This window comes from Molossus molossus, unplaced genomic scaffold, assembly GCF_014108415.1.
Source record: "Molossus molossus isolate mMolMol1 unplaced genomic scaffold, mMolMol1.p scaffold_m16_p_1, whole genome shotgun sequence".
Lineage (NCBI taxonomy): Eukaryota > Metazoa > Chordata > Mammalia > Chiroptera > Molossidae > Molossus > Molossus molossus.
Genome location: NW_023425344.1, coordinates 58,136,164 through 58,157,175, shown reverse-complemented (window position 1 = coordinate 58,157,175; position 21,012 = coordinate 58,136,164). Strand labels below are relative to the sequence as shown.

At 38.5% G+C, this 21,012-nt stretch overlaps 1 protein-coding gene across 3 annotated transcripts in view; it reads right to left on the bottom strand.

Moving 5' to 3' along the window:
• Positions 1-21,012, bottom strand: part of BMP2K (BMP2 inducible kinase) — a 127,096-nt gene that overhangs the window by 26,030 nt on the left and 80,054 nt on the right. For all 3 annotated transcript variants that reach the window (XM_036260447.1, XM_036260457.1, XM_036260468.1), the window contains 5 exons: positions 16,147-16,307; positions 11,682-11,866; positions 10,338-10,436; positions 9,553-9,737; positions 2,360-2,517 (listed from right to left, as the gene is read on the bottom strand). In XM_036260447.1, the coding sequence (XP_036116340.1) occupies positions 2,360-2,517; positions 9,553-9,737; positions 10,338-10,436; positions 11,682-11,866; positions 16,147-16,307 (788 nt within the window). The remainder of the gene's footprint in view (positions 1-2,359; positions 2,518-9,552; positions 9,738-10,337; positions 10,437-11,681; positions 11,867-16,146; positions 16,308-21,012) is intronic.

Sequence of the window (21,012 nt, the reverse complement as noted above, 5' to 3'; positions counted from 1 at the left end):
GCTATGTGCCAATCTAGGTGCACCAGCCTATGACAGTGACTTCCATATTTCAAGGACTATCAGGCAGTTTTCCAAATGGATGAGTTGCTCCAAGTCTGACTTTCGCAGAAGTTCCTCCTGCACTTTTACCTGGAACTGAACACCTTTCATGACTAACACTGCGATGAACTCTGGACTCTCTGCGGCACACATGTGTGTGCGCAATTATATATATGAACTGAACACGGTATCTGACCTTGAAGTCTGAAAGCAAAGAGTTGGTTAAGAATGTCATATGCTTGCCCTGGCTGGTTTGGCTCAGCGGTTAGAGCGTCGGCCTGCGGTACAGAGAGACCCGGGTTCGGTTGCCGCTAAGGGCATGTACCTCGGTTGCAGTTTGTCCCCGGCCCTGGTTGGTCGTGCAGGTGGCAGCCACTCGATGTGTCCCTTCACATCGATGTTTCTCTCTCTCCCTCTTCCTCTCTCTCCCTCCCACTCTATCTGAACAAAAAACGGAAAAATGTCCTCGGGTGAGGATAAAAAAAAAGAATTTCATATGCTAAACCAATTTTTATGAAGTTCTGTATACATGAATATTTTTATGCCATTCTTGTCTACATGAAGTAAATAAAACTTGGGTGTCGTTACACAGTCTAGGAAACAAACACATTTTTATAAGATCAAAATAATGTGAACACTTTACCTATTCCATAAGTTGATTTTTTAAATAAGGAGTTTTTCTACCAAAGGAGTAGAAGATACTAATTTAGCAAACATTTGGTTACTACCATGGTCAGAACGTATTAAAATAAATAGTTCAGCCCTGGCCGGTTTGGCTCAGCGGTTAGAGTGTCAGCCTGCAGTCCACAGAAACCCGGGTTCTGTTCCCGCTAAGGGCACAGGCACGTACCTCCGTTGCGGTTTGTCCCCAGCCCTGGTTGGGTCGTGCAGGAGGCAGCCACTCAATGTGTCCCTTTCACACTGATGTTTCTCTCTCTCTCTCCCTCCCACTCTATCTGAACAAAAAATGGAAAAATGTCCTTGGATGAGGATTTAAAAAATAAATAAAATAAATAGTTGAATTTTTCCTATTGCTTTAAAATATAATCCTATCAATTATAATTATCTGGTTATCCTCTGTGTCTCCCTGACAACCCCCAAAAAGAAATACTTTGTTTCTTTTAAAACCTTGATTTGGGGGTCACTCAACATAAATTGTAGGAAAAATGTCAGAAAAGTTGTTAAAAAAATGTTAATAAAAAGATGTAAGATTGGTTTTACCAAAGTTAACAAACCTTTATTAAAGGCTCAGAACTCATTTTATATAAGCATTTAATTATCAATTTAATTTTTTATAATCATATAATCAATATGTAAAATACAAATTCAGATCCCCAACAATTATCCTTACATTAATTCAAGGCATTTAAAATTTTACATAAAATATATACCAATTTGGAACAAAGCATTTCATCTAATAAATGTTCTCATAAGGCTAGTTACCTAAAATAAAACAGAAACTAGAACTAGGGACCATTAAGACCTTCTTTTCACATGCAAAAATGGGTAAATACACTTGAATGTGCAGACACAGGCAAACACGTGTGCACATACACATTCGCGCGCGCGCGCGCATGCCTCAGAAATCTGAAAATTATCTTCATTCTCCAGAAGAAAGCTTTTTGCTCCTATTTGGAAACCTCCTCAAAACACTATACAGATCCCTTTTCCAAAAATAAACTCTTCTAAAATATGTATGGCGAGACTTGACATATATATTAGGTAGTTTAAGAAAAGGCAATGATTCCAAGTAAAAACATTGAGATATCTGATTTAAAGTGGAAAAGAATTTATTTAACTTTTGCCATATCAGGACAACAAAGCAGCCCTTTCATGTCATCACTCATTAAAAGGGCATTACAAAACATTAACATAATGTAGTAGCCCATGTTTTCTTTCAGGCACTTTCAAAGGGCATCTCAGACCCACAGTATCTTCTATTGAGTGTGCAAAAAACAGAGCTGCAAAATGATTATTAGTAAGGCAATATATTAATGTCTCCCTTTTTATTTGAACATTAATTTTCCATGTTTTGGAGATATTCTGAACTTAACACTCAAAGATATGCAATATATTTTAAGCGTAGGAATCAGCATATTATCAGCAATCTTGGGTTCAACAGCTACTATCAAGCAATTGATTTCTAATGCACACAACATAGTTTGATAGTATGTGTAAAAGAAGATGGCCTGATTTTTGCCCTCAAATGCACAAAAAGAATTTTCTATATATCCCCCTTAAAACAGTCTTTGGCCTTGCTGAATAATTATAGAGCTGTTATTTTACTGTGAAGCAAAATAAGCCTTCAAGTGTCCCTTACTTGATCTTAGAAGGTCAAATTCTCTGTCCAACAGTTCTTCTTCTGTTAACTTGGAGAAATTATCCTCTCCAAAAGGATTCCACCCTGACATATCAGGTGGGTTACTGATGTTCTTCTGATTTGTAATATTTGCAACTGCCTCTTTACCAGCAACTGACCTAGAGTAAAAATTAAGAAAAGAAAAATCAGGAAAAAAAAACATTAAAATTGAATTTTTTAAATGCCCTACTTTATAAATGCTTAGAACAGATCGCTGCATTATGATGAAGATGGCAGAAAAAGGCATGGATTGAGAAAGACCACCTAGGATCTGAACAGGCTCCATAACGTCACTAGCTGTGTAATCTTAACCAAGTACCTTAACCTCTCTATGTCTCAGCCTCCTCATCTATAAAAGAGGAGTAACAGTATCTACCTCATAGGATTACTGAGAAGATTAAATGATTTAATACACATGAAGCAAAGTGTCTGGTAAAAATATAATAAACAATAAATATTAACTATTATCATAGTGAACAGGCCTTAAAATTAAAATCGGTAGCCATATCAAACAGTTATCACTCTAAAATTACTGCTGAGAAAGGCAATCTTATGTTCCTATTGTGAGAAATCACAATTATGTTCCTTTTGACAAAGGCATTCTTTCTATAGCTACCAAAAAGTGATTAACTGCTAGAACTGCTTTATGAATTAGCGAAAACTAGATGAGGGTTATTTTCTGTAGAGTAAATCTTTCATGGTATTTAAAGTATCTACAGTCCAGGGGGCCTTGGACCACTGGTTCTATGAAAGTTATCTAATAGGCAGCTTTTGAGAGAAGATGAGAGCCTAAAGACGTCTTAACCTAAGAATCCCTGGGCACCTCTCCCTCCTTCAACCGAGCCTGCAAATACAGCATAGGAACGAGGCAATGTAAAAAAGCTGTCAAGTTCATTTCTAATTCGGATTCAGATGTTCTAACATTGGTAATGGACTAACAATCTCTATGTGCTTCTTTTTTTTTTTTTTATTTCTCACCAGAGAATATGTTAACTGATTTTAGAGGAAGGAGGGAGACAGAGGGGGACAGAGGGAGGGAAAGAGAGATGTGAGAGAGAAACATTGATCGGGAAGTCTCCCATACACGTTCCAACCAGGGATCAAGCCCACAACCTAGGTATGTGCTCTGACTGGGACTCAAACCCGTAATCTTTTGGTATACAGGATGACGCTCTAACCAACTAAGCCACACTGGCCATGGCTCTATGTTCTTCTAAAGAAGTATCTCGATTTTGCAAGTCTTGACATTCCCCCCTTAAATTCACCTACCCCCTGGGAGCTCCCTGGTCTTAATGGGGAAAAGAGGGCAAAAGTTGCTCATTTTAATCCCTGGTCCAAGCCCCCTCAGTAGAGCTGACCCAAGAATGAAATATGTAAACAACTGCTGAAAGCTAGAGGAAAATAAACATTATAATTGTCCAACAAGAAGATAATAAATATAATTCAGTTTAGAATTCATTTTGGGAATGCAACAACCACCAAGTGAGTCTGCCTCCATATGACACAGTCCCATCTCTAACTCAAAAACTATCTTCAAGGACTTTCAAAACTAAAAAGGGGCATTCTCTTCCTGCCTGTCAATGATTCTTTTCAGAACATTCTGATTCCTTATCTTTATCATCCTCCTCCTGTTCCTGGGATTAATTAATGAATTCTTCTTGGTAGACTGTAACTCAGTGGGGCTGGGGAGGAGGGAGTGGCGTGGCTTACACAGGTATTAAAATAGTCTACAAGCTCTCTGACACTCTGCCCTTCCAAGGGTAGAACCAAATTCCCTGCCCTTGAATGTGGGCTAGATCCAGTGACTTGATTGTAACAAATAAAATATGCCAAATAATACAAGTGTGTGACTTCTGAGACTAGGTCATAAAAGGTACTGCAGGTTCCTTTTTTTTTTTTTTTTATAACTCTGTGCAGGGGGTGTTTAAACCCACTTTATTATTATTATTATTATTATTATTATTATTATTTTAAATCTTTATTGTTGAATGTAGAATGTATTACAGATGTTCCACATTTTTCCCCCATTGACCCTCTCTCTCCTCCCCCCTCCCGCCCACCTTTCCCCACACTATTGTCTGTGTCCATTGGTTATGCATATAAGTTCTTTGGTTTATTTCTTCCCAACTCCCCAACCCCTTTCCCTTCGAGGTTTGTCAGTCTAGCAATGAATTTGTACTTCTTTATCCCTTCACCTTTTTCACCCATTCCCCCAACCCCCTTCCCATCTGGCAACCAACAAAATGTTCTCTGTGTCTATGAGAATGTTTCTGTTCTACCTGTTCATTTTGTTTGTAGATTCCATTGTTGATAGATATGTATTCATTGCCATTTTGTTTGTTCATATATTTTATCTTTTTCTTCAAAAAGACCTTTCATCATTTCATATAGTAACGGTTTGGTAGTGATGAACTCCTTTATCTTTTTCTTGTCTGGGAAAGTCTTTATATGGCCATCGATTCTAGGTATGACAGTTTTGCAGGATAGAGTAACTTGGTTGTATATTCTTGCTTTTCATCACTCTGAATATTTCTTGCCTCTCCCTTCTGGCCTGTAAAGTTTCTTTTGAGAAATCAGCTGACAGCCTAATGGGAACTCCCTTGTAGGTAACTAGCTGCCTTTCTCTTGCTACTTTTAAGATTCTCTCTTTGTCTCGAACCTTTTGCATGTTGATGATGAAGTGTCTTGGTGTGGCCTCTTGGGGTTCCTCTTGTTTGGGACTCTCTGTGCTTCCTGGACTTGTATGTCTGTTTCCTTCACCAAGTTAGGAAAGTTTTCTGCCATTATTGTTTCAAACAGGTTTTCGATTTCTTGTTCTCGCTCTTCTCCTTCTGGCACCCCCAAGATGCGAATGTTGGCACGCTTGAAGTTGTCCCAGAGGCCCCTTACACTATCCTCATTTTTTTGGATTCTTTTTTTCTTTTTGTTGTTCTGATTGGGCGTTCTTTGCTTCTTTATATTCCAAATCGATGGTTTGCTTCTTGGATTTACATACTCTATTATTGAAGCTGTGTAAATTATTCTTTATTTCAGTTAATGCCTCCTTCAATTCTGACTGTGCTTGCATCATTTCTGACTGGTCCTTTTTTATGCTCTTGAGACCCTCCCTAAGTTCACTGAGGTTCTGAGAGTTCACTGAGCATCCTTATAAGCAGTATTTTGAACTCAGCATCTGTTAGGCTGCTTATCTCCATTTCGCTTAGTTCTTTTCTTGGGGTTTTGTTCTGTTCTTTCATTTGGGACCTGTTTCTTTGTCTCCTCATTTTGGCTGCCTCCCTGTGTTTGTTTCTGTGTATTACTTAACGAGCGGTATGGGGCTAGCTGAGACCAGATGCTGCTCCTTTGAAAGAATTTAAGAAAAACCTGAAGCAGGATCCAAGACGGGCCAATCCTATGGTTAAGCAACTGGCAACAGCTTGGGTGGGGCTGAAAGCTGGGTGGGGCAGGGCCTCAGGGAATCACCAGGGCGGGGCTACCAGTGTGAGCCAGGTGGCCAGAGTCCCATATATGGCTTCTGTCTGCCGCCCCGGGAAGGGCTCACCAAAGGAACAAAGGCCTCTGACAGCCCGTTTGTCCAGGAGAAAGCCCCCTCTCCAGCCCTCGCTCCAGTGCCAAACAGCTCAGTTCTTCCCTGTATGTCTCTGGCGCCCCTCGAGCTGCCTCCCCTCCAAGCTTAGAGGGAGAGAGTCTGATAAGTTCGTGCGCAGGCCCTTTAGGGAGCTGCCTGGGGCTCCAGTCGCCTCAGCTTCCCTGAGCCTCAGTTCCTGCTGGTTTTTCCAGCCAGAAGTTATGGGGACTTCTCTTCCTGGCACTGGAACCCTGAGCGGGTCACCTGGCATGGGACAGGGACCCCTCAGTCCTCAGGAAGGACCTTCCCAGGCAAGGTGTCCTCCTGATTTTTATCCGCCACACTTGGGTGTGGGACCAGCCCGTCTTGCCACTGGCCCTTGTGCCTCCGCCCCTCCGCCCCTCCGCCCCTCCTACCAGTCTGGATGTGGCTGCTGCTTTAATTCTGTAGTTGTAGGACTTCCATTCAGCTTGATTTCAGGTGGTTTTGAATGATGGTTGTTCTGCAGTTAAGTTGTAACTTTGATGTGGTTGTGGGAGGACGCGATACCGCGTTTACCTACTCCACCATCTTGACCGGAAGTCCCCTGCAGGTTCCTTCTTACCCTTTCCTTTGGACCACTCATTCTGGGAGAAATCAGAATAAATGATTCCCTATTCAAAACGGTCTTTGGCTTTGCTAAGGAGAATACTTAAGCAACCTTTTGGAAAGATCCACATGGCAGTGAACTAAGGCCTCCTGCCCAAAGCCATGAGTGAGTCATCTTATCAACAGATTCTCCAGAACCAGTCAAGCCCATTCCCTGGACATAACCACACAGCTAAGCCACTCCTAAATTCCTGACCCAATGAAAGTGTGTAAGATATTTATCATTGTTTTAAACCACTAAGTTTTACAATAATTTATTATGTAGCAACAAATAACTAATACAACAGAACAATTTATATCATAAGATAATATATGCATATGTTTATTTATTTAACTATTATTTGAATACACCATGGTAATACTCACCAATATTCATACTAAAGATATATTAACAGAGTGGAGGAGCCCGGCCAGTGTGATTCAGTGGATTGAACGTCACCCCATGTACTGAAAGGTCCCAGTTTGATTCCCGGTCAGGGCGCATGTTCGTGTTGTGGCCTTGATCCCCAGTGGGGGCATGCAGGAGGCAGCCGATCGATGGTTCTCTCTCACATCAATGTTTCTATCTCTCTCTCTCTCCCAAAAATCAATGAATCCATATTTTTTTAAAAGAAACACAGTGGAGAACAGAAATTTCAGAAGATTAAGTCGGAAATAAAAGGAAACAATAATGCTAACCAACATACTGACCCTTTCCCTCTTCTACTCAGATATCCCTTCTAGAGCCAGACATGTACCCCCTGACTAAGTCTAAGCAGAAATATTTTTTACAGAGCACCTTTTAAACTGTTACAGAAGATATCACTCAACATATAATCCTTTGTATAAGACTGATATTAAATAGGAATAACAGTAGTGGAACAGCACTGAGGCACCAAGTGTGACTGGAGCAGTGTCCCTGTGGGAAGTTCTGTTCCTAACATCTGTCTGCCAAGTACATAGTAACTGTTTCTACCCATCCAATCATTGCCATTTTCCTGCTCCATTCTCTCATCTCCTGCAACACATATCACCACAGGAGTGTAATAAAACAAGTCTTATACATTTTTAGATTCCCAACCCAATATTTCCCAAACTCGGGTATGCAAGATAATTCTGATGGTAAACCTTATTTTATTTTCATTTTAAAATTATACAGAAATTAGAAAAATATTTATCTAACACATCACATTCTATTTTATGAACAATATCACTAGAGATGAGATTTGAGAAGACAGTGCTGTGGTAATTCGCAGGAGTTAGAGGTCTCTCAGCACCTTGAATACTTATGTGTGTCTCAAATCTCTGGATACTCATCTTCCTTTATAACTAATCAGAAGCTTAGATAATAATATGCTATGAAGCACTAATATGAATTCTCTCATGAATTTCCAAGTCTCCATTCTTGTCAGTGATACAACTTTGTATTAAAGTATACATAAATATATTTTGTGTCAGATTACAGTTCAATATTTTTGCATTTTCCAACCACATACACTAGACAAAATTGGCATTTTTGATGCTAGCTAACATCAAAAGTAAAATAAATAAATCATCCAATTAATACAATGCTTCATCAGTCTCTAAAACTAAACAATATCAAGTAGAATATCCTGTTTTTAATGAAGAATACAACTATTCCACTCTTATCCCTAGAGGACTCATTTTCGGGTATGTCTTTTTGTCAGTTTATTAGATTGCTACTTGCATTTCGGAGATTATATTTTATTGCTTTAATTTATTTAAAATATATAGTTATTTGTATTAATTTTATTATTTACAATAATGCTATCAACTTATTAAAGAAAAAAAGTGCTACATGGGTAAATCAAAAAATTGAAACTACAGTCTGCAAATGAGAAAGAGTCTGCCAACACTGATCTGGACCTTTAAACCAGTCTGGATATTATGACCCGCTCACTACTTAGACATGCTGGTCCTAATTCATGTACCTCAAGTTCTGACTTAGGAAGGCACTTTAAAACATTAGCTGTTTCCTCGCTCCCCCTGCCCCACATGCCCAGGTTGTGAGGTATATATACTATAGCAAACTGTACACTTTAGCTCTCCCTTGACATGCTCAGTGAACAAGTATGCTACTCATGTTGCTATTTTTCATGCTCAATTCCTAGCTAAATCTTATCGATACCTTCTCCCAGCTAATGTTTCATATCCTGAAATAGTGTTGTATGAGAACTTGATGTTTTAACAGCCAAAGTTCTAACAGCTACTTCTTCCTACATATCTAAACATATTAAGACGTATTCATAATGGTCAATAGATTTCTTAATTACAAAATCCTGAAGCATTACCCATATCAAATCTAAGTTTGAGAAAATTTATCACAATTCTTTCGTTTATTATACTACTTTCCAATATGAACTATCCATGAAAAAATAACTCTACTAACCAATGTATCTATTTAATGAAAATACACTGTTTCCTGTCTATGTTATGGTAACCATAAGCTTGCTGTACCATACACATCTTAAAAAAGAAGCAAATGGCACATTAAAGAGTTTTGTTATTGGTTTAAATTAAACCAAACTAGATAATTTTTATGACTAAATATTATCAAATTAATTAAAAATAACAACATATAAATAAAAAAAGTGCATTAACTTGTCTGTAAGGATTATTTTTTTAAACTACTAAAGTAGCTTGTTAGGGTTTTGTGTTTCTACTTAAATTACAAAGAATGTCTTATCATCTAAGCCAATACTTTCCTTAACCTTAAATGCTCCTGAATGTTATAAGATGTATACACAAATAGCAGTTAGCCAAATTAACTAATAGAAATGCAAGCAAGGGTGGGGATGCACAGAACGAGCAAGAGGACAGGGGGTGCTCTACAGAAAGATGGGCTCTAAAGTAATGCAGGAGCCACATAATGACTCCACCCCGCAACTACACCTCCTTCCACAAGAATTCCCTTTGCATTCACTGGAAAAATACTTGCCTATTGGCACTATACGAGGAGTCCACTATGGTTCCAACCTGAGCTGGAAGTGATGAAGTGTAGGAGACTAAGGTCGGTGAGAACTCTTGAGGGGAGGTCAGATACTCAGATGACACTTGTTGTTGAGACTGCTGATGTTGAGCTAGCATTTGCTGATGCAAGAAAGCCTGCTGATATCGCTGCACCTGAAACAAGTAATTATACAAAACAAAGCTCAACTTCACTTACGCACTGTCAGTCCTATACCTATTTACTATGTTCCTTCTTTTCACATTGACAACAAAATCAAAAACTTAAGAAGTAATTTATATTTCACAGAGCAATTCACTACTAGAAAAATACAGCAAGGTGGAGCTAGGCTAACATGGCAGTATTTAAAAATTCTCCTTTACATATTTTAAGACAATAGAGTAGTTTAAAGTCTTTATGGTACTATGGCTGCTGTAAAGAAAAGTCAAACTATTCTCTGAAGCAAGGGTAATTTTCCCTTGGCTTTATTTTTCTTCAACTGACATTTGCCAAGTGAAAGAGACATATGACAAAAAGATCATAGGTTATACTATGAGATAAACAAAAAATACTATCAGTTACAATACGCCAAATTCAGATGCTATAGTTCAGCCTACTTTAAAACTGCTTAAGAATACATGACTGGCTTCAATCAAATACATGTAATTAACTAACTTGAACTGATTTTGAGTAATTAAATTCTGAATAATATCACTCATACTGTGAATTCCAATAGTAATTCAGAGAGAAATCTGCAGAAATTATGTAACACCTACCATTGCAGGATACTGTGGTGCAGAAGGCTGTGGATGATATACAGAATGCATTAAAAACTGTTGCTGAAGTATTTGTTTCTGCTGCATTGCATGTTGATACTACAATGAGAAAAGCAAACAACTTCATCAGTATTACTCATGCCTTTTTTGTGCCACAGTCTTTTTTTCTTAAGTACTGATCTTACTGTAACAATGGCTTGGGTACTCAGGAGTCCAAACACCTATGTAAACTAGCTATAGTCAGTGACTATAACTTATATATGCTTATTGGAAATGGTTTCAGAATTATCAGTGAAAATAACGGATTCAACTAAAACCATTACCAGCACAGTTTAAGGATGTTGGGAAGAAACCTAAACCTAAACACATTTACCAGTTGATGGAGACCTGAAGTTACTTGGGTCCAGGACTAATTATAGTGCATTCCCCCACTCCTCTATCTCCCCTTCAACGATATCTTCTGGCCATCACCTACTTAACCACCCTCCACTTGGGGTCTATCAGTCAAGGCCAGAGGAGGGAGGCACCCATGAGAAGTCCCATGCATATAATGGACTCAAAAATATTTCAGGAAAAGATGATGGTGACAGTCATTACATTTAAAATAGTTCCGTGAGCCCTGGCCGGTTTGGCTCAGCGGTTAGAGCGTCGGCCTGTGGTCCGGAGAGACCCAGGTTCAGTTTCCATTAAGGGCATGTACCTGGGTTACAGTTTGTCCCTGGCCCTGGTTAGGTCGTGTGGGTGGCAACCACTCGAAGTGTCCCTTTCACGTCAATGTTTCTCTCTCTCTCTCTCTCTACCCCTCCCACTCTATCTGAACAAAATATCAAAAAAATAAAGTAAAATAAACTAGAAATTTGCAGGTTCTGATGAGGCAAAGCACAGAACAGAACATAAGGTCATTTTTTAAATGCCTCCCTCCACCATCCACAAACACACCAACACAACCACAAATATAACAAAACTCAACACAATGTTATTCCTGAAAGCTTAATATCACCTTTCCAAAAACAACATAATTATAATCAATGTATTTGAACTCAAAATGTAACTAAAAAAAAAATTATCATAAATTGCAGTGCTTATACATGATGCCAAATGACTAGATGAACATTCTTTGCTTCATAAAGCCATGATGCAACTATTTCAGCAGACTATTCTTAAGTAACTCACAGAATGCAAATAAAATACATATTCTTTAGTAGTCAGAAAATTGAGCAAAATGTTTACTTAGATCTATAGTTCAAGGTGCCCATAATAAGAAAAGGAATTCACTGATATTCAAAAGCTGCATGAATTTCCTAACACTACTTTCATATCTAAAGTAACAAAAGAATTAATTACCTGCTGCATATAAGCATCCTGTTGCTGCTGTTGCTGCTGGTGAGGGTGACGATGCTGTAAATGAAGCTGCTGCAGTCTCCAATCTCCCTGCTGTAGCTGCTGAAGTACTCTGTGCTGCTGTGGAGGCTGCTGAGGGGGCCCCTGACTCAGTAAAACCTCAGGGCCAATTCCAGCTCTCAGTGCTCCTAAAAAGAGTTTCCAAAAACTTACATTAACATACTCATGGATTTCAACAAAATGGCTCTATTTCAAAACACTAATTTCAATAATCATTTAACCAAGGCATTTATATCCTTATTTTATAATACAGAAACTTCCATAACCATATAGTCTCAAGGGATTATTTACTGAAATTCTAAGTACCCATGAATGTTATTTTGTCAGCTGCAACTTGAACAAGTCAACGTCTTAGAAACACCTCCACGAACAAGCTTCGTCTCTCCATGAACAAACGAGCCATGTCAGTTTGTTCTGCATTTCTCAAATATATCATGCACAGATGTGAGTCTGTGTCTCTGCCAAAATGATTCTCTCCATCTAGCATCTCACTTTCTACCTACTTATTCTTCTTATTTAAAGTTTAGCTCAAATCTCTCTTCCTTGTTACTTCATCTAATACTTCTACTTAGTTTGTAACATTTCATGCTTACACATACTAATTGTTTATCTAGGCCCCAGAAGGATGGGGTGATAACTTATTTACTTCCTAGCACCCCAAAGGACCTTTAATACAATAGATCAATAAATGCTACTGCAGCCCAGCCAGTGTGGCCCAGTGTACTGACTGAGAGGTCCTGGTTCAATTCCATGGCAGGGCACATGCCTGGGTTGCAGGCTCGAAGCCCAGTAGAGGGCAAGCAGTAGGCAGCTGATCGATATTTCTCTCTCACACTGATGTTTCTCTCTCTCTCTCTCCCTTATTCTCCCTCTAAAAATAAAATAAAACATAAAAATAATAATAAAATAAATGCTACTGCAGTGAATGTATTAACACTGTCTCCTAAATAGATATTTATTTACAAGCTTCATAAATTTTACGCTAGGAATATCCTATGAATAAACTTTAAAAATTAATGAAAAAGAAAGACACACAAAACACCAGAAAATGAAATATAGTATAATTTCTGTATTTTCTTTCAATGAGTTACCATAAGTGCAAATGCAACTCTTTAATCCAAGGAGAAAAGAGGAGAAAGAGTGCGAGGAGGGAGAGAGGGGTTCTTTTCTAACAACGTCAGTATCTTCTAACTTCTCCAGACCTGAAGTATGGCACCTCTATGACAATAGCTTTATAACTATTTCTAATTCTTCCAATTATAAGAAACTACTTATCCACTTTAATTATTCCTGAAAATACTTACAAAAATAGAAGAAAGAAAATTAGAACCATAATTGCACCACAGACATAACCATCATTATTAGCCTTTTAAGTATATTTGTTTATAGTTGGAAGAGTATTAAAAAATTAAGCTCCTCAGCTATACATTCTTCTTTTAGCATCCTGATGTCTAGATCAAGAACAACTGTGGCTGGGGGTGAAACCCAATCACAAACCAATAATGATCCTCATGCAATAACTCATGAGGTTCACCTCTCACATCACAAAGTGACTTTAGTGTCATCAAGCTGAATAGAGCGCCTTAGTTCTCCAGACATGGACACGGAACACCAGAGAACTCCCAAACATCACAACACTTTCACAAGGAAACAAATGTTTTCAGTATATGACCGAATCCTCCTACCATCATTCCCCATTCTGAAAACAATGAAACTAAGCCTCAAAGAAATTAATTCACAAATGAAGTTAAAGATAAATGATAAACTAAAAGAAAATATTTATAATATATTTGGCAAAGAGCTAATATTCAAAATATATAAAAATAAAACCTTCAGAGCAATAAAAAACAAAGACAAACAATGTCATAAAAAACTGCAAAATGTAATTCACAGAAAAAAACAAATGGCAGTAAACATGTGAAAGAGTACTATTAATTAGGAATATTAAAAATAAACAAAAAAGTTTCACCTATCAATAGGGAAACGTAAAAACCAACACTACCAAGTGTTGACAAGGACAGGAAGGAAGGGCATGCGCCCTGCTGATGAAAGTGTACATTTCTGAAGTCTCTTTGGATAGCAATTTGGCAGTATTGAACAAATTTTGATTATGCATACTTTTTAACAACTTCCTCAGAAAAACATTCTGTCATGTACATCAAAGTCTTTTATAAGAATGTTCACTCCAAGACTATTAATAATAGCAAATACTGTATGCACACTGAATGCTGCAAGTTATCCTGGGAAGAAAAAGAATGAAGACCTTTAAATTTTTCTCTGATTATTTCTGCACTATCTCCATATTTTACAAGAGAAGATTCGTGTTACTTTTTTGTATACATGGAGTAAAACAGTACTATTTTCAAGCTCAGGCTGGAAGCATGTAAGAGAAGTGCTGCCCCTCACAGGGGAGCAGGCTTGACACTCATACTAGGTCTTGCTCTCCGGACAAACATAAGCAATTTCACTAAGCACCAACATCAGACAAAGCTACTCTGACCGTGATAGATCTGGACAAGACCACTCCATAATCATGTCTCAACAATGACAAAATCAGCAACACTGCCCAAACCACTGTGGTGGCCAAACCTCTCCCTGTCCTGCCTAACATGACTGAGTGCTGCTTTGTCATCAACTGAGCTTATGGCTTCCCTTCTTCTAGATAATATTTATTTTATCACTTCCCTAGTGATACCATACAACCCCTTCCTGACTCCTTCCATTCAGAACAAAGCCCCACTTCCTTAAAGCCTCCCCAAACTACCTAAAACTAGCCCAAATCCTTTAATAAGGCTTTACAAACAGCATCTTACTGAAACACTCCCACAGACTCCCATGGTAGGGGAGTAATAAACCCCTCTGTTCAACTACAAGTGTGTTCCTGGTGGTCTTTGGCTAAAGGGCACTGATACATAATTGACTAATAGGATCTCCAACCCAAAACAGTCGAAAAATGAGAAATGAACACTGAATGTTTACTAAGAAACAGGATTTTCCTAGAGATCACACACCTTGTTATTTACTTCTTGTAACAGGAAAAGTAGTTATTATTCACATTTTATAAAAGAGAACAGTGACATAGAGAAATGGTAAAATGGGATTGGACACAAAGATTTCAAGTTCCCCTGTTTTCCCTCTTCCATGAAACACTCCTCCATCTGGTATACCAGATTACCACAGAGGTATGCAGCAATACGTCAGATAACATTAACATTATCTTCCTGAGCATATATTTCACTTCATAGTAATAACAGTAGTTAATAATTAACATTTCTTAAGGACATATTATGGGGCAGGCATTATATTAAGCAGTCATTTAATCCTCCTAACAACTCTATAAGAAGTACTAGCATTTTCTTAACATATATTACCAAAAAATGACAAAAATAGGATTCAGGTCCAGGTCCATGAGCCTCAAAATGTGAGATCTTAACTATTAGAGTATCCTAACTTAAAATATTTTTTTTCTTTTTTTTTTTTTTTTCTTTATCCTCACCCGAGGACATTTTTCCATTTTTTTTTGTACAGATAGAGTGGGAGGAAGAGAGAGAGAGAGAGGGAAACATCGATGTGAAAGGGACACATCGAGCGGCTGCCACCCGCACGACCAACCAGGGCCGGGGACAAACTGCAACCAAGGTACATGCCCTTAGCGGGAACCAAACCCGGGTCTCTCTGGACCACAGGCGGACGCTCTAACCGCTGAGCCAAACTGGCCAGGGCTAACTTAAAATATTTTAATTGAAAACATTTTAATATTAAAATAAAACAGATCTGTCATGAAATATAGTGTCAAACAGAGTTTCCTTGAGATGTGCCTTCAAGTTACCACATTCCCAAAACCTTAAAAGAGCAAGTCTACTCTCTAATATTAGAGATATTTCCTTGGGGGGAGGTTTTTATTTTTTAATTTCTGTATCATAATCTTAGAAGATATTTTATATTAGAAAAACAACTTTTCTCAAAATCAGAGGACAAGACAAATTGCTATGTTTTACCATCCACACAGTCCAAGACAGACTCTGCTGCCAACACTATAGATCAGTGCAAAGACATTTAACTTTGTAAGGCTAGAGTTTCAACTTCTTCCTTTCCAACACAATATAGAGTTTTCTACACCCTTAAACTTTATCATCAGCCTCAAACCCTACTAGTTGGTGACACTAGAGATAAACAAATTATGAGCTTTGTATACCATACTTTTATAAGCCAGTAACTTACCTTTCCCTACAACTTTAGGAAAACAATTAGCTGAGTTTATTAGACATCAGTATAAAGTTTCTTAAAGCATTATGTTATCTGCTTCACAATAATAAGTTTGCCAGTAATTTATACTCCTAGGAAATCAAGCCATAAAGGTTTGTTTACATCAACTATAAAGGGGACCAGGTTGGCAGGGCTATATTACCTTTTGATCTGTGGTTACTGAATTCACCAGGTACAGGGACTTTGACAGGTGTTGCTGAATTCTGAATGGTCAGCACACTAGGAGTGGCAGTAGTAGAGTTGGCCTTTGGTCTTTGTCTTGGTGCAATTGAGGTTTCTGTTGGTCCAATGGTATCTGTTATTCTGTAAGAGAAGAGAACATTTTATTACAAATATTGGGATTATTTCTAACTTACTCTTTCTTCTATGAAGCATCTACTTCAACAGATGCATTTTAATTATTATCATAATCATGTTAGTATTCTTGGGTCCTTCCTAAGTCTCACTCTCAAGTATTAAATGTTTAATGAAGATAGAAAAATAAGATAAACCTAACCATTTCCTTTAAACCAGTATGCAACCATTCATAGCCTGCCACTGAAGCTGGCAGAAAAAAGATTGCTCTTAAGGAGATGAAATAAAAGAAACAAACAAACCTTCTCATAAGGTTTTAGACAAAACTGAGAGCCAACTCTGTGAACCAGTCAGATAAATTCAAATAACAATAAATCAACAGTCCTCCTTAGCTTGGACTCTAGGCCTGAGAAATGAGAGACTGCGCCCTAGGGCACATAATAAAAAAGAAGCTAAAACTTAAAAAGTGGAGCTACCTGTTCACATTCAACTTCTTGAATCTCTGACTTTGCTTTTCTTAAAATATTGAATGAAAATTATATAAAACTTTCCCACTTGGACTTAGTTTAGGCCATAAACATGGGCAGTCAGGTGGTAAGCATAATTTTGAAAGCAGGAGGTACTAAATATAATTTAAGAAAACACAGATATTTCCTCTTCTCTTTCCAAAAAAACCCAGAAAAAATCTTACATATTCACTAACTTTGCTTTCTACAAATTCAGTACAAAAATTCAAGTAAGTATTGATAATCAAATGTTCACTTTTCAACAGGACTGCAATAAAATCTCTTTACCAAGTTCCCTAAGCATATTTTCAAATGATTTAATACTTAAAATTTTGCATACATATGATTTTTAAGTGCACATCTGCTGCCTTTGATACAGTCCTGTTTGCCAGAACTGCACAGATCCAGTTCTTTCTTATATCTGTATGAGCCACAAGAGGGAGCCCTGTGCACAACTATCCAGGCAAGAAAGGAAGTGAAAAAAACATTTTAGAAAATCATAGAAAGACATTGTATATGTGCTGTTTTCTAAATGTAATCTTTATATTTTAAATGAGATGGGGATGGTATAAGTCATATGAAAACTGAACAAAGCCCTGAACAGTTTTGCTCAGCGGTTAGCACGTCAGCCTGCAGACAAAAGGGTCTTGGGTTTGATTCCCCAGTCAAGGGTATGTACCAGGGTTGCAGGTTTGATCCCGCCAAGGTCATGCGGGAAGCAACCAATGTGTCTCTCTCATATCAATGTTTCTCTCTCTCTCTCCCCCACCCCCCCACCCCATTCCTCCCTCCCTTCCACTCTATCTAAAAATGAATGGAAAAGTATCCTTGGACAAAGATTAAAAAAAAAAAATTGAACTAAAAGGCAATAAAAGATCTTGTATACATATAACCAACTAGATCTCATTCTTATGACAATCAAGTATTTACTGAGGTCAAGTTATGGATGTGACACTAAAACCAATGCTATGCTCTCTACATTCAAGTAATGTGGAGAAAATACTGCATACAATCTCTATTTGTTTATACATTTCTTATTAATAACAGACCTCACCCTGCCTTGTTCCTGTTCTAAAACTCTAGAGATTCACAGTATATGAGTAAAGTGTACTAAAGTTCTGCAAACTTTAGTTTAGTGTTTCCTATTTATCAATGTACCAATATCTAATATACAATTACTGATATACAGCAAATACAGCACAATACCCTGTCTTCAAAGAATTCGTAGTATACCTAGAGAGATACGGCACATGTTCACAAAAATATACTAAAATATAAAAGTAAAAAGAATCAGTGCCATGTTAGTACAATCAAGAGTTTCATGGAGGAGTAAATTCTACCTTTAACCTAAAATGACTAGAGAAGGCTTCAATACGAACTGGAGATAAAAATAGAATAAGATGATCGCATTAGACAGTGAAAAGACACAAAGCGTTCTGTGTGAGGGGATGGGAGACAGCGCTTGGACAGAGGCACACCTGACTGAAGTGACAGACCGAGCCGCTACTGGCAGCATCGCTGCTGCTCGGCTTTATCCACAGAACGCAGACACAGCTGTGTTCCCCGCTTTCCTCCTACCACCTGAACCATCTTCCCAAAACACAGTCCCTCCTCTTCAAACCCTCAGTGTTTCCCTCTGCCAGGACAGAGACTCAGCCTTCGTCTTTAATATATCACATAAGTTTCACATGTTCAACAGTCCCAAGAGGAGATGCAGATATCCAGGGGTGCAAGGGGACTTTCAAGAAGTAGAGCGGAGTGCCACATACAGAAGGCAGGGCAGGTGGGTAACATTCATAAGAGCTTTAAAACGTGTAATTAATGATAGTAGCTGTTTAAAGATTTCTCCACCCCACCTATCCCCAGAAATATGCCTTTTATATGGAAAAAAGACGTTATTTGTTTATTACTAAGTTTTATGCACATTTAGACTTTTTTTCTAGTTCTGAACTATCAATGTAGAGTAAATTTATATTATTGACCAATAAGCACAAATGAACCTTGTTTATTTATTTTTTTTAATCCTCACCTAAGGACATTTTTCCATTTTTTGTTCAGGTAGAGTGGGGGAGAGAGAAAGGAAGAGAGAGAGAGAGAAACATCAATGTGAAAGGGACACATCGAGTGGCTGCCACCCGCACGACCAATCAAGGCCGGGGACAAGCTGCAACCAAGGTACATGTCCTTAGTGGGAACTGAACCCAGGTCTCTCTGGACCACAGGCGGATGCTCTAATAGCTGAGCCATACCGGCCAGGGCCAGATGAACCTTATTTTAATATACATAATGTATAACTTTAACATACATGAATAGCACTAAGAATTTAGTTGTGTTACCTATTTCATTTGCTCAGCTATAACTTGTGTCATAATGAAGATATTCAAAGCATCATTTTTATCAGTTGATTTGTACTTTTTAAAATCTGTATCTACTTTCTTAAAGATTTAATAACAAAATAATTATCAAAAAACAAGTAGCAATAAAATTCAACAAACAATTCCACAATAATTCATTATTACCACTCAACAAGAACATCAGTTGCTAACTACAGCTATGTCATAGGTTGGTCACGGTGGATTCCTGAAGGTTGGATACCACTTATTCCTTTGTCTCCTCCTCAAGAGTACTTTAAAATTCAAGTGAATGAAGATAATATTTTTAGTGTGATGCATATTTTTTTAAAAAACTAAGAATTCCCAAATGACATTTTAACAATTTATAAATAATACATTTTATATAACACATCTCACAATCAAGGTACAAACAGAACTGACCACAGGTTGAAAATTCACTAGCCTAAATACCAAAGGCCAAATTTCTCAGCACGACATAAAAAGTTGCTGGCATTTACCTACCTCTTCAGCTTCACTTCCCACCACTCTTGTAATATGCCCCTGGGCTCCAGTATACACTTCCCACCACCATACATCCCCTATGCTCCAGTATACACTTCCCACCACCATACGTCCCCTATGCTCCAGTGTACACTTCCCACCGCCATACATCCCTGTGCTCCAGTGTACATTTCCCACCACCATACATCCCCTATGCTTCAGTGTACAGTTCCCACCACCAAACATCCCTGTGCTCCAGTGCTTCCCACCACCATACATCCCTGTGGCTCCAGTGTACACTTCCCACCACCATACATCCCTGTGCTCCAGTGTACACTTCCCACCGCCATATATCCCTGTGCTCCAGTGTACACTTCCCACCACCATACGTCCCCTATGCTCCAGTGTACACTTCCCACCGCCATATATCCCTGTGCTCCAGTGTACATTTCCCACCACCATACATCCCCTATGCTTCAGTGTACAGTTCCCACCACCAAACATCCCTGTGCTCCAGTGCTTCCCACCACCATACATCCCTGTGCTCCAGTGTACACTTCCCACCGCCATATATCCCTGTGCTCCAGTGTACACTTCCCACCGCCATATATCCCTGTGCTCCAGTGTACACTTCCCACCGCCATATATCCCTGTGCTCCAGTGTACACTTCCCACCACCATATGTCCCTGTGCTCCAGTGTACACTTCCCACCACATGTCTCTGTGCTCTAGCCTCACAGTGTCATAAAGGCCATTCTTCTTGCCTGAAGTGCCTGCTTGTCATAGTTTCACTACCCATAATTCCAGGTGATGGGCTATATTATTCATCCTTCAAGCAACAGCTCAGCAACCCCCACACCCAGAGAAAGATTTGCGTTCTTTCTGTACCCCCGTTTTCTCTACTCCCTGTCTTTCCTCCCTCTACACTCAGAGTTGCCTGTATCTATCAGGTTGGAATTATTTACTTGTGTATCTTTATTAGAATGTGAACTCCTTAGGAATAAACACTGCTTCTTTTTCTTCATGCTTTCTGTATCTATACCTTGCACATAACAGGTATATGACACATGTTTTCTATGTCAAATAAAATACTTTGCATAGGTAAAATATCATATAAAACAGCTGTGACTAAGACATCTCCTCAAAAGTAATATTATACATATTACATACGATAGTATGTAATGTGATCATCTAAAACACAGTCTTGCGCCCAGCTGGTGTGGCTCAGTGGATGAGTGTTGTCCCATGAACTGAGAGATCCTGGTTCGATTCCCTGTCAGGGCACGTGCCCGGGTTGTGGGCTCCATCCCCTGTAGGGGGTGTGTAGGAGGCAGCCAATCCATGTTTCTCTCTCACACTGATGTTTCGCTCTCT